Source organism: Lygodium microphyllum, chromosome 13 (genome assembly GCF_053477565.2).
Source record: "Lygodium microphyllum isolate KBCC chromosome 13, Lygodium_microphyllum_v1.1.10, whole genome shotgun sequence".
Classification (NCBI taxonomy): domain Eukaryota; kingdom Viridiplantae; phylum Streptophyta; class Polypodiopsida; order Schizaeales; family Lygodiaceae; genus Lygodium; species Lygodium microphyllum.
This window is the reverse complement of record NC_141147.1, coordinates 74,181,664-74,194,949: the sequence shown is the minus strand read 5'-3', so window position 1 is coordinate 74,194,949 and position 13,286 is coordinate 74,181,664. Positions and strand designations below refer to the sequence as shown.

Genomic DNA, 13,286 nt, shown 5'->3' with positions numbered 1-13,286 from the left:
AGGATGCTATACATAAGGCTAAAGACTTTACATTTCAAGCAATTGAGATTCTCCAATTAGCACAGTGATGTGTAAGTTTTCACCCAATTTAGTCTAATTTAAGATCACCCTCTTAAGGAATTGGTTATCAAAATATCTATTTGTAAAATGATGCATACCAAGCCAAACTCCCATTTCTACCATGGAAATATGAGTTATTTAAACACCATAGAATAGTGATTGTTGAGTTGTATATTAGCTATGAAATTATAAGTAACAACCCCTCAATAAATAGAGTAATGATGATAAAAGAACCAATGTCTCATTTTAGATAACCTTGCAAACGCCACACATATATTACGAGATGGAGTCAAATCCCAAAAGCTTCCACATGAACTTGGATTACAAGCTTACAATCATGCAATCAAATTTTCTCATCTTAACATGGGCACTCCTTTACATCAGAAAACTTTTCTAGGCACCTAATCAAAAGAGAGAATTTTGGCCATTATATTTAAAATTCATGTAAGGAGAGATCCACTTTCCTCACAATACATCTTAGACAGTCTACTACCTAGGATAGTTTGATGGAATCTAGGCCACTTATTTGAAAGACCAACAAATTCTTTATGGACAAGGGCTCTTTGATGTTTGAAATTCCTCATAAAAAGGGTTTGATGGATGAAGGGACCTTGGAAACTCGATTTTAAGTTAGTTGAGGTTCTATCCAATTCAGATGTCCGTTGAAGTTGTGGCAATAACATTACCCCATTAAAGTGAATTTCAACTATCTTCTAGAAAAGTGTATTTCAACTATCTTCTAAACAAGTGAGTAGTTGCTAGATGACTTGGTTCAAAGAATATAGAAGATTAACAGATTGTCACAATTCGAGGGGCGGTTTTTTGTACATTTTGAAATACGTTTCTTCCAGCTCCAAAACATTCCATGCATCATCTACACTCAAATCCCCTGTAGTTTGTCATGTGCCCAAAAAAAAAAAGGGGTCACAAAGTGCTATACTTACAGTTGAAATACATAATATAAGACAAATTATAAAAAGAAAACTACATGATACACCTGAAGTTCATGTCCAAACTCACTTATGTGCTGTACATATGTATCAAAGATTATCACTTCAATCTCATTATTCTCTTGTTTTTTTTTTTAACACTCTAGACCCAAGATTTTCAAACTTGAGAATGCTACTGAAAGATAGTGGTGGTTCATAAACTATGATTCAACATGACATGCAATGCTTGTTTTCTGTCCCCAAACATTGTGCCATTCATTTTCCAAAATTGTGCCACCTTAAAACCTGAATATTGGCAATTGTGAAGTAAGACATGTTTACAAGCTAAGATGGCCTCCTAAATTACATGAAGCAAATTGATAGGCAAATTTCTATAACAAAAGACATGGTGACAAAATGGAAATGAAAGAACCATGAAACAAAGCACACCACATCCTGTTGCAATGCACGATTCTGATAGGTAGTATATACTCTGCTTATAAACAGGACAGTTTACGAACAACCCTTGTTTGGTGATTGTTGGATTAGAATTGGTGCTGAGATATGTATAGCCATCAGTTGACTACCGTAGGTAAGAAAGTCCTTACATGACACATCATTAGAGGCTTTGCTCAACCATCCAACCAAAACCTCCATAACTGAGTGAGATTACCCTTGCTGCAAAGGGTTTAGGGATGCCAAGCGAAGTCTAATTTCCTACTAGAAGGGCAGTCTTCGGTTGCATGATGTGGTTGACCTAGATGGGCCAATGAGTCAGTGGATGCAGGGCAATCCTCGATGCTACCAGCATGGACTCCCTGATCAGACTTGACGTGCAAGATTTGATGATGGTCCAAGGAGGATTAGCATGGCTTGGTGGGCTACAGTCTTAGCTGTGGAATCATGGAACTGGTTATCTTGGTGTTGCCTAACCTTTGTGCAGCATTATTCATCCATATGGTCACACCTGTAGCAACAAGTACATAAACTATTCTTTTTAGGAATGAATTGCCAGTGGGGTTTGTCAGTGTTGGATTCAATGTTATCCCATATAAGAGCAGCAGACTTTTGTAGGATTTGCCTTCCGCTCCTTAGCATTCTTGCTGCTCCCTAACTTCCCCTTTCTAGAAGTGGAAATCAGAGTCCCCTCTAGAATGGAACAGGATGTCTTGAATGTTGGTCACACAACTATGTGTAATGCAAGAGTTGGTGCTCAAATTCATGAACTGTCGGTAAGTCAGGTAGCCATCTTGACTTTCAAGTCATCCACTTCTGTAATGATAAACTCCTTGAGCTCAAGATCAAGTTTGATACGCTGTGTATCAACTCAACAATTGCCACAGTATCATGAGCTTCCATTAGATGGACTAAATCAAGATTCAAGGTGGTAATATGTAGATTAGGCTATGGCTCTAAACCTTGTACTAAGTTCCAAAGGCCTTGAGAAGCAAAGATATATTGCATCAAATTGGACCCGTAGTAAAGTTAGACCTATTAAAATGAATCTTGTCACTAAGCACATTCTTGATCGTAGCAAGTTGCAACATGAATTAAACCACTACAGGAGGGTAGCTTAAAGGATCACTATGCTTGGCATAGTAGCCTGAGATGGGTTCAAGGATGGAGATGGGGATATGAGTGGAATGCTCAACAACAAAGCCCTCCGTCCCTGTTCGAACTGCCGCCGCGCCAGTCCTCCCCTCCCCCCGCCTGCGCCTGTTCCCCCCCGCCCTGCGCCAGTCATCCTCCCTCCCAATTGAAAACCATCCCCCCCCCCCCCCCCCTTTCGACAATCCTCCCTCCCGTTCGCCAGTCCTCCCCTCCCCTCTTGCCAACCCTCCCCAGCCACGGCCCAGCTTCGGGATTGGCTTCACTCCATGCTGCACATCGCACAGCGCAGATCGTGGAGGCGGTTCTAATGGGCCAAGGGATCTTCATGGTTCGTCGTCTCAGCTTGGCAGACGCAGCTCAGGAGTTACTTGCCAGCTCTCCCTATGCATCCACGAAGGGGGTCATTTACATGGTCCCTTGGTATAGTGGCTTCACTGTGGAGGCATTTGCACTCCACAACAGGTTTCTTCGGCACCCGGTCACCCTTCTCTTTTCTGGCTTGGCAATAGAGTATCGCCACTTGGTGGAAGACTTTGGACAACTCTTCGACATGGTCTATCCCGCGTCCTTCGTGGACGCAGTGACGGCCACAGGAGTCCCAAAGGTACGGGTGGCAGTGAAACAGATTAAGAATATCCCACAGTTCCTAGAGATTGAGGCAAGCAGACACTCCTTTAGGCAGCAGCTCATTGTGACTAGGCAGCCAGGGCAGTGCCTGCGCTGTCATGACTTTGGGCACCAGGCAGCAGAGTGTACGCGCTTCAATGCTAGGGTGGCTCTGCCGACAGGCCTACAGGTGGATGCAAACGGTTTCACACGAGTACAGAGATGACAGAGAGGGACACGGTAGAGGGGAGTGACGCAAGGAGCAGGTAGGCGAGTGATGCCTCCTCAGCAGAGCACTCCACAAAACCCCCCCCCCCCCAACCCGTCCCACCCGGCAGGACTGCAACCTCCAACATCCACCACCCGCGCTATGAACTGCCTCACCTAAGTTCCCACACCCACCCCTCTCCCCCTGCCCCCCCCTCCCCACACTGACCCTGGCCGATAGCCCTCCCTTTCCGAGGCCACTAGTCCCCCCATACACCCGCCATGTATCCCTATCCATCCCACCATCCCTCGATCCTCTTCCCCCCCACCACCTCCCATACCAAGCACCCCTTGATCCACACTCGGTTCAAGTGGTCCCCCCACCCAGTTCAACCCCCCATCCTCCCACAGGAGGTGATGAGCCACACACCTACTTCCTCCTCGCACCTACTTGGCAAGCAGCACGTTGTCTGATCACTACCCGGTTCTCCTGACACTTGACCCCCCAACATCCCCCCTAGACACACGATCCTATTGGATCCCTGACTTGATCTATAGAAGGGAGGAGGTAACGAGACAGATAGAGCGGATTTGGACCAGAGAGGGGGGTAGGAGGGACCAGATAGCAGAGGAGGTTGCAGATGTCCTAGCCGAGTCAAGCAGAATCTGCCAAGAGCCAGCCATATAGGCCAGGCAACAGAGCTAGGAGGAGGAAAGCACTCCGGCGGGACCTTGCAACCACGCAGAGACTATTGCAGGAGACACAAGGAGACCCCACCCTCCACGCACAGGAGGTGCGCACGCGAGCAGCCATTGCTGGTCTAGAGGACAGGCACTCGGAGTTCTCTTTCCCAACCTTAGCAGCCTTCCGAGCACGGAAGGGGAACACGATGTGCAGAGAGTTCTTCTAGGTGCACCAATCTCCACCACAAGAGAGCAGATACATAGCCTTCGGAATTAGTATGGGAGGACCCATTCTAGCCCAGACGAGGTGATGGAGATTGCCACCGACTATTACACGTGTCTTTTCCAGCAGGAGACAACTTTAGCTAGAGGACAGAGATGTAGACAACAGGTACGGGATCACATCCCGTCCCTTGTCACAGAGGAGATGGGACACTCCCTCCTAGCCCCCTTCACATTGAAGGAACTAGAGGAGGCTTTCCATACACAGGATGGGCAGAAATGCCCGGGGGAGGATGGCCTCTCTAAGGCCTTCTTCACTACCTACTGGGAAGTGGTGAAGGACCCCCTACTGATGGCCTTCCAGGAGATTTTCACTTCAGGACAGATGCCAAGGAGTCTCTCAGTAGGCCTTATAGGTCTTCTCCCCAAAGGAGGCGACCTGTTGGAGCTTTCCCAGTGGAGACCGATCACCTTATTGCTAGTGGCCTATAAGGCACTCGCAAAGATGATTGATAGGCAACTACGCATCGTGCTTCCAGATATCATCCATGACAGTCACACAAGCTTTGTCCAAGATAGGAGCATCCTAGACAATGTATATACATTCTTTGAGAGAACAAAGTGGGCTCAGCACAATGGGTAGAGACTAGCCGTACTACTCTTGGATTTCGAAAAAGCTTATGACAGGGTGGACTGGGATTTCCTAGACGGCACCATGGTGAGATTGAGATTCCCCCAGGCTTGGATTAGTGGGGTCTCCGCCTTGTACAGATCGGCCACCAATAGGGTTCTCATAGGCGGAAGGCGAGGGGAGGAGTTTCGATTGGAGAGATTTGTTCAACAGGGTTTCCCCTTGGCCCCATACATGTTTCTACTCTTCGCAGAGGCAATGTCTCACTTCCTCAGGTCATGTGTGAGCAGATTACGCGGCCTCCAACTTCTAGTAAGAGAGGAGACTGAGTTGTTAGACTCGGCGTACGCAGATGATACAGCCCTCTACATAGAGGACGATGAGTTGATGCTGGAGAGAGTGAGGCTGACCCTTGGCATCTTCTATTCTGCAGCGGGAGCGCAGAGGGCAAACCGTCCGGTAATTAGGGTTCCAAGTGGGACTCCACATCACTCTTGCCCAGCAGTTTCTTCCTGTCCTTGATTCTATTCGGAGGAAACTGACCTACTGGAGCATAGTCCGCCTCTCACTAGCTGGACGAGCCCTGGAGGTTAACGAGGTCCTCCTAGCGACGTCCTTGTACATCGCCTTGTGTTGGTGCTTCTCCTCATCGTGCGTAGTGCAGCTTCACTGCCTAGTGCTGAATTTCCTTTGGTCAGAGTCTGATGGTTCCACGGACTCCAGGGCCAAGGTGGCGTGGGCGACCATCATACGACATAGGTCACAGGGAGGGCTTGGGATCATAGACCCAGAGTATTAGAGTATGGCCCTCTTGGACAAGCTAGTTGTCCGCGGTCTCACACCAGGCGGGCAGACCTAGAAGGTCTTATTGCAGGAGGGCCTCCAGGACTATGGACCGAGGCTTGGCGGTGAGTGGAGGCCGTCCTTGAGATGGATCTTCATGTTAGCCCAGATCACCCCCCTCCCCCGGATAACCTTTCCTTCGCACCTCACTCCGCGTGTGGCAGGGCCTCCGTAAGACCCTAATCCAGAGGCCCCCAAGCTGCCAGAACGAGATAGATCCGAAAGGGCACAGATAGGTGAGCGCCCCCACATTCAGTGGACTGGGTGGGAGGCAGGCCCGGCTCGTACCATCAGGACATGGCGGGAGGTATACAGGATGGGGGATGAGGAGGTGTTGTAGCGAGTATCATGTTGCCAAAGAGGGACTTGAAAGTTTGGAGACCTTGCCCCAAAGGTGACACTAGCCAAGAGGGACCCGAAAGACCAGTATCATGGTGCAAAAAGACATCAATGTGCCTCAAGGTAAGGGAGGGGCATCAGCCACTGAGACCAATCCAAGGCAAGCCCTACAATTAAACTTAGGTCTCTCCTCCAATTTGTCTTCTGTGTGTGTGTGTGTGTGTGTCTCCCTCTTGCTCATAATAGATAATTGTATTAATCACGAAAAAAAAAGTAAAATTACAAGATGTAAGGTGGCTCCCTCTTGCTCATAAAAGGTAATTGTATTAATCATGAAAAAAAAAAGTAAAATTACAAGATGTAAGGTGGCTCTAGGCCATCACATAAAAACTAGATACAACAAATTCAAAAGATACAAAAGGAGAAGAGTGTGAGAGGTATGGCAGAGCTAGATGGATCACTTCACAAGAGTTTTGACGAGATTTTGTTGCATGGGCATGGGCCTTTGCTGCCAATGTCTCCAGTACACCATCTTCAAAGAAGTCTCCTAGAACCGCAAAGGGATTGGGCCTTTGATGTTTGGCTTGCAAGGAAAAAGACACAATTGCACGAAGGGAGGTAGAACCTAGATACTTGTGATCCCATGGGGTGATGACTCTACTAGGCATCAAAGGCTAGATAGGCTGGAGCGACATGGGCGCACGGTGATGATTGGCTCAATTGTTGTTGTCACAATTGTTGTTTGGGGGGACAGTGGATCCTTCGCATGAGCCGAAGCACGAGTAGTAGGTGTATCGAAGGATTTATCCCGAAGACACGGAGGTCCTTTGAAGAAGAAGAAGGCTCAATAGGTGTTGTGGACATGGAAGCCTCCTTTGCTTTTCCCTTATTGCATTGGGCTTCCCTCCATCCTTTAGACTGATTCAGCTGAATAATCTGTTGCTGGGCAGAAGATGGAGGCATGTTTTCCACCTTGTCCATGGGCTGATCCATTAGGGTGCTCTTTCTATCTAGACATTTGGCCATGAAGTGGCCTAGTTGACCACATAAGAAACAGTGACCAACAAAAGAATCCCACTTGAGCTGGAACTAAAAAGGCTATGTGTCAATATAATTGAGGCGCAACCAGTTGGACCTCTTTCAAGTGGCATCCCATAGCATGCACGATTGATTTCAATCGGCTGCCTTCAGACTTGGGGATACCAACACATGGTCTACAGCAGCCATTGCATCCTTGAGAAGGGCCCAATAAACAGCTAGACAACTCTCCACTTCCACCCACACTGGACATGCCTGCTTGAGTAAACATTGGAAATCTGCCATTGGACACCATGGGACAATATACATCAGTGGTTTACCAAAGGAAAGGGGCTGCTTATTAAGGAGAAGATCCCATGCCAAAGTAGGCAGAAGTAAAAGCTCATAGAATTCACAAGGACTAGTGAAGATCTCCTCCACACAATCAATCTGAAGGGTAGATGTTAGCCATCAATGGATCCTAGCAAGCATGGGAATCCAGCCAATGAAGAACAAAATAACATCTCACTTGCAAAAAGCAGAAAAGGGGCATAGAACCTCTTGAGTATGCACTTGTGTATCCAAAATCTCCTCCTCTGCACAAGCAAGAGTAGCTCGATGGTTATGCTTGACATATTCCTCCAAGTTCCTCCAAGAGCGAATTCGCAAATTGGCAACTGTTCCCGATTTGGCTCTTGCAAATCGTGCCAAATAAAAGCCACTAATCATACGAGTGAGGCAGACAATCACCCAAATCAGGGGCTTCAAGAGCAGCAGTAAATACATCATGGAGATGCTCGCTGCATTTGACAGATAGCTGAACATCAGAGGGGAGTGAAGCCATCTTGTCAGTGCAGGGCACCATGTCTTCTTTCACATCTTCCACATCCATGCCTAGTCCCAAGGCTGCAACCGGCTGGTCAACACAATCCATATTCATGCCTACTATAAGGGAAGGGAGCTATCAGTAGCAGCTAAAAGATCAGTTGGGCAAGGAAGTAGAGGCATTAGATGGGATAGGAGGGCGCCAATAGGCCTGTCATGAGGCCAGGCAGGAGAAAACGAGGCAGTCAGGAGGAGTGGCAGTGTTAAATTCAGGGAGGAGCTACAGCAGATCATCTAGGTAGTCCACAAAGATGAGCAAGCTTGATACATATGGGTGAGAGTGTGGTGAACAACGCACCTTGTATGTCGCCATGTGCTATTTCCCCCCTACACGTCTAGGAATGCCCCACCCAAGGACCACCGATGCTGATATCTCACATCTAGGACATCTTAGTACCACCATGTCTCCTCGCAGTTGTAGTAGATCATGCCTACCTCGCATTCACCATTGATCTCCAATTCACCGATTTACAGACCAAGCATGCCCTCCCACACTCCCCTCAGGACACACACAGAGAGCCTCTATAGGGGTGACACCTCAAAACTGTTGGTATGATGATGAGTGCCACGAGACTAGAGTATGGCTACATAGAGAGAGAGCACTCCGGTCCACTACTAACATGCAAACATAGATATTCTTTAAATGTCTCACGTAGTGGAAGACGAGAGGCTTCTTGGCCCAGTTGGAGCGAGACCTTTATCAGTTGTTTCTGAGCCAAGACTCTAGAGAGGCTTGGAGGCTTTTTAGAGAGCATGGCCTAGCCACACCTATTACGTCCACTACTGCATGGGAGGAGTATGCAGCTAGTCTTTATACTATAGAGGCTCAACCATCTCCTCTTGATCCACCTAAGCCTTGTCCAGAGACCACCACTTTCTTTAGAGTAGGGTCCAAGAGGCTATTGACAGACTCAGTAGAGAAAAGGCACAAGATCATGATAAGTATTCATGCTAGAGATTTGGTGGTAGGATTCCGAGCTTACATGTTTCACAGAACCATGTGCAAGGTCTCCTAGAGAGTTGGAGCATAAACACTATTGTGCCTATCCTCAAGTTAAGGGACCCTAATTTACCTAGTCACTATCGCACTATCATGGCTGGGCATACATTGGCCAAGTTATATGCTTCCATCCGTGAGCATGAATTGAGCAGGTGGACAAAGATTTGGGGTCTTAGAGGACAAGGACAAGCTAGCTTTAGGAGAGGCTTCTCTACATTGGATCATATCATTACACTCAGAGCAATCATTGAGGGAAGGGCCCATGGCCGACGGACTTATTGATGCTTTGTGGACTTCCACAAAGCCTTTGACACAGTGCCGAGAGACAATTTGATACATAGATTACATACCATGGGAGTACCAAAAGAGGTCAATTGGGTTATTTTGGTGCTACATGAGAGGGTTGTGGGTAGAGTTCGGATACCTAGGGACTTTGAACACCTATTCACTCCACCATTGGGATGAAGCAAGGATGTCCCCTATCTTCAACGTCATTTGGCTTGTACATTGATGGGATTGCTAATTATATCGCACATGGAGCAGATAGAGAAGCTCCACTAGCTGGTACCTATATAACTCTCCTACTATATGCACATGACATTGTATTCATAACTGAGAGACACTTGGATGCATTATACTCCTATGCACTAGACAATGAGATTTCCGTGAACCTTGGTAAAACCAAAGGTGATGGTATTTAATACTACACCATAGTGGGTTAGGAGATTAGCATCTAAACTCACATATGGACAAGAGTTGGAGCATGTGGATTCTTATACATACTTGGGAGTCTTATTCATGGGGCCCACCTTCTCTATGCGGATACACAGCACTAGGTGGTTTGGAGAGGATGTGCTCACAAGTATAGTTCCAGGAACCTCGCACCAAGTTGTGGCTCTTTGATACACTCGTCACATCCACACTACTCTATGGAGTACAGATATGGGGGCTCAATCTTGACCACCGCAGTAGATCAAGGCGCACTTATGATAGATGAAGGTGGATGGAGAGACTCCTAGTGTCCATGATATCTAGGATGATCAGGTGTGAGGCCTCAGTCATAGTCACCAAGGACGGGGGACGGGGAAGCAAGGATGGGGGCATGGAGAAAATTAGGGGATGGGGGACGAGGGACCTGCGTGGGGATGGGGACCTAAAGTAGACATAATTGTAGTAGTCTATAAAGAAACATAATTGTAGTAAAATGTGACTGATCATATTACTCAAAAAACTGATTACAACACAGTGCTCATGCTAAACAGACTAGCTGGAGCTCATACAAATTCACCAATACATCATGTACACAAGGCTCTCAAGGCGGCTTGGGGAGGGCCGGGCGGGGGGGGGAGGGGGAGGGGGGGGGGGGGGGGGGGGGGGGGGGGGGAGGGGGGGGGCGGGGGGCGGGGGGCGGGGGGCGGGGGGGATGGATGATGGTGGGGGTGTATCATCTCACACCAAGGCTATTGATATGTTGCAACTAGTTGTTGATTTGGTGAATCCGTTCCCGGGCCTTGTACACACCGCCCGTCACACTATGGGAGCTGGCCATGCCCGAAGTTGTTACCTCAACCGCGAGGAGGGGGATGCCGAAGGCAGGGCTAGTGACTGGAGTGAAGTCGTAACAAGGTAGCCGTACTGGAAGGTGCGGCTGGATCACCTCCTTTTCAGGGAGAGTTCATACTTATTTGGCACTTCGGTTTTCTGCTCACTCTTCCAAGTCTTGGAAGAAGTGGTTTACACACCCCTAGACGGGTTTTTCTTTTCCTGTCTTAGAGGTGAAACAAGACCTAATCCATGAGCTTGTTCCCTCAGGTCAAAACAAACTGAAAAGAATCCCATCCTCAAAATTGAATGGAAATGCCTATCTGAATGGATTGGGAATACTGAACGGGTTCAGACTACCATTACGGAGATTCTCCTTGAGAATTCATTTGTCCTCGTTCGATGCCATTCCATCTATCCACAGTTTTTTAGGGATATCCTCTCCCCATTTGGACAACTTATTCTTAATCGTGATCTTATGGCTCAAATATATCCCAGTTTTGGTTGGTATATCGCCAACTAGGGCTGCATGCCTGCATCACAAAAAATAGACCCTAGACGCCCCAAGTGCGCATAAAGTGACCTCGAAGCTCCTTACGAACCCTGGACTCGCCCTGTACCTGATCCTATCGGCCGTAGAGGGAGTGGATAATGGAGGTCCAGAGCTCTGCTAAGGTCGCATGTGCTGAAAGTCTCTCTCAGCCGAGGGCCTCCTGACACCACACCTTCCAGATATGCCATCTAGTAAGACTTCCTATAATCTCCCATACCTCCGAGCAGTCTGCCGTGGGCTCCAGTACCTGACTGATGGGTAGAGCCTCCAAACCGACCAATGCGCACGACCTTGCCTCGACAATGAATATCGTGTCTTGCATCCCGGCCTCATACAAAAGGTGACGGCCCTGGCTAACTGCCTGCCAACAAAAAGATCCCCATGAGATACATCCAAGGTTGGGTGCTATACGGCGAAGGATGCGGCATGCTCTTCTCCACACAAACTGCACCTCCTCACATGACCAAGCCCAGTGCTTTGGGATTTCCAGAGGCTGTTGTGTGTAGCGCATACAATCTCCCTTCTACATTTGGGCAAGCCAACTTCCCACAGCCAAACCTCCATGTGCCACCAGCCATAAGAAATACGACACCCTCCTAGGCCTCCAGCTATCCCATAGGCGGCACCAAAAGGACCGTCGGAAGGGCTTCGTGGTACTGTGCTCTGCCCAGTGTCTACTACGTGACGGGACCCAGTCCATATCCTCCTGCATCAGTACATGTCTACGAATCCTGCAGTGTACACTAGGAAACCGGGTGGCTTCTTGGCGACAACAGAGGCCGGCAATGTCCACTCTCCTAGATCCCACTCCAGCTCATCAAGTGGTCTGCCCTCCCACATCCAAAGGCGCCACAAACTGAGCTCCTTCCAAAAACATAGGGGTCCAATCACCATGTCTTCCCCTGAAGGCCCACCACCCGAATCCTCCTCCACGAAAGGGCAGCAATCCCCTCATCCTGCTGTCCTCTGTCAAGGGCCAGATGTCCCCTCTCCTGAACTGTAAACGCCCCGAACAACATAGTATGCTTGACAATTATGATATTCGCTTGTTTTCGAGATTTAATATAAAAGAGAATGAAAAAACTTAAAGCTGAAAATGAAAATTACTCATAAAATTACAGCCATAAAAATGTAAAAGTAATGGAGACAAGATTGAGGGTTGAAGATGGGCAAAACCCCCCCCCCAAAAGGAATGTATTTCTACTCAACCCAAATCCCTTAGGGAAGAGCTCAGTTACAATCAACCTGAGAGTGAGGAGAAGTAATTCTCACTCTCACAAGATCATGCAAAGATGTACAAACACATATGCATTATCTATTATGCAATGATAAGAACTGATTTCTTTACAGTATGAGAGAAGAAAGAGGGGAAATCAGCCTTTCTCCATCGTTGATCAGCAGTACATGGATAGGGCTTGCTTCTTGTTGCTAAAATGGAAGAAAGAGCTCGAGAAGGAGGTGCTGTAATGAATTTACAGGCTTGCTGTCCTGTAAAACAGCAGTGATAGAAGAGGGAATATGGAGGAATTTGATAATGGAGAAGTGGGGGATGATGATGGGGATGGATGGGGCTAGTTTCTGGCTATCTGTGGGTGCTATACATGAGTTTATAGCAAAGAAAAATGATGCTGAAAGAAGAAAGACGAGCTCTTATTTATAAGAGAGGGAAAAGCTAGTACAAAAGGGGAAAGTGGAGTAGCACAAGACAAGTGTCCAGCCACATGTCATGAGATGTGACAAGTGGTGGGACACTTGGAAACTTGTGTGACAAGTGTCACTTCTCTATGGCTTTCCTTTTTGGGCTGAATACTGTCAAGAATAGAAACAACCAAATTTAGTAAGCACAGTCAGAGTTCAGAATTTACTATTTTTAAAATGGCATCCCTATTTTTTAGGACTAGCATTTTTAGGCTAATTTGAGGCTCCTAAAATTTAGGGACCTCCTAAAATTTAGGGACCCCCCAATATGGGTGTCATATGAAAGCTTTTTCCGTGTACATCGCAAAAACGGTATCAAAATCTTCATGTGACTTTCCTATGCAAAGAAATGTGCATTTCAAACTTTCAGCCCACACATGCACATTGTACAAGCATTTCATGATCATGCCATCTTGTTGATTGTAACTGTCTGTTCTGGCGGATCTAGCCCACACTTCA

General features: G+C 47.4%; 1 protein-coding gene across 5 annotated transcripts in view; it reads right to left on the bottom strand.

Moving 5' to 3' along the window:
* Nucleotides 1-335: 335 nt before the first annotated feature.
* The window catches only part of LOC148026773 (Pseudouridine synthase family protein), a 140,971-nt gene continuing 128,020 nt past the window's right edge, over nucleotides 336-13,286 (bottom strand). The window contains exon 7 of one of the 5 annotated variants that reach the window (XM_087691269.1): nucleotides 336-949. In XM_087691269.1, coding sequence (XP_087547395.1) covers nucleotides 941-949 — 9 coding nt within the window. In that variant the 3' untranslated portion in view covers nucleotides 336-940. The remainder of the gene's footprint in view (nucleotides 950-13,286) is intronic. The other 4 variants (XM_087691268.1, XM_087691267.1, XM_087691265.1 and 1 more) reach the window with 4 other exon arrangements.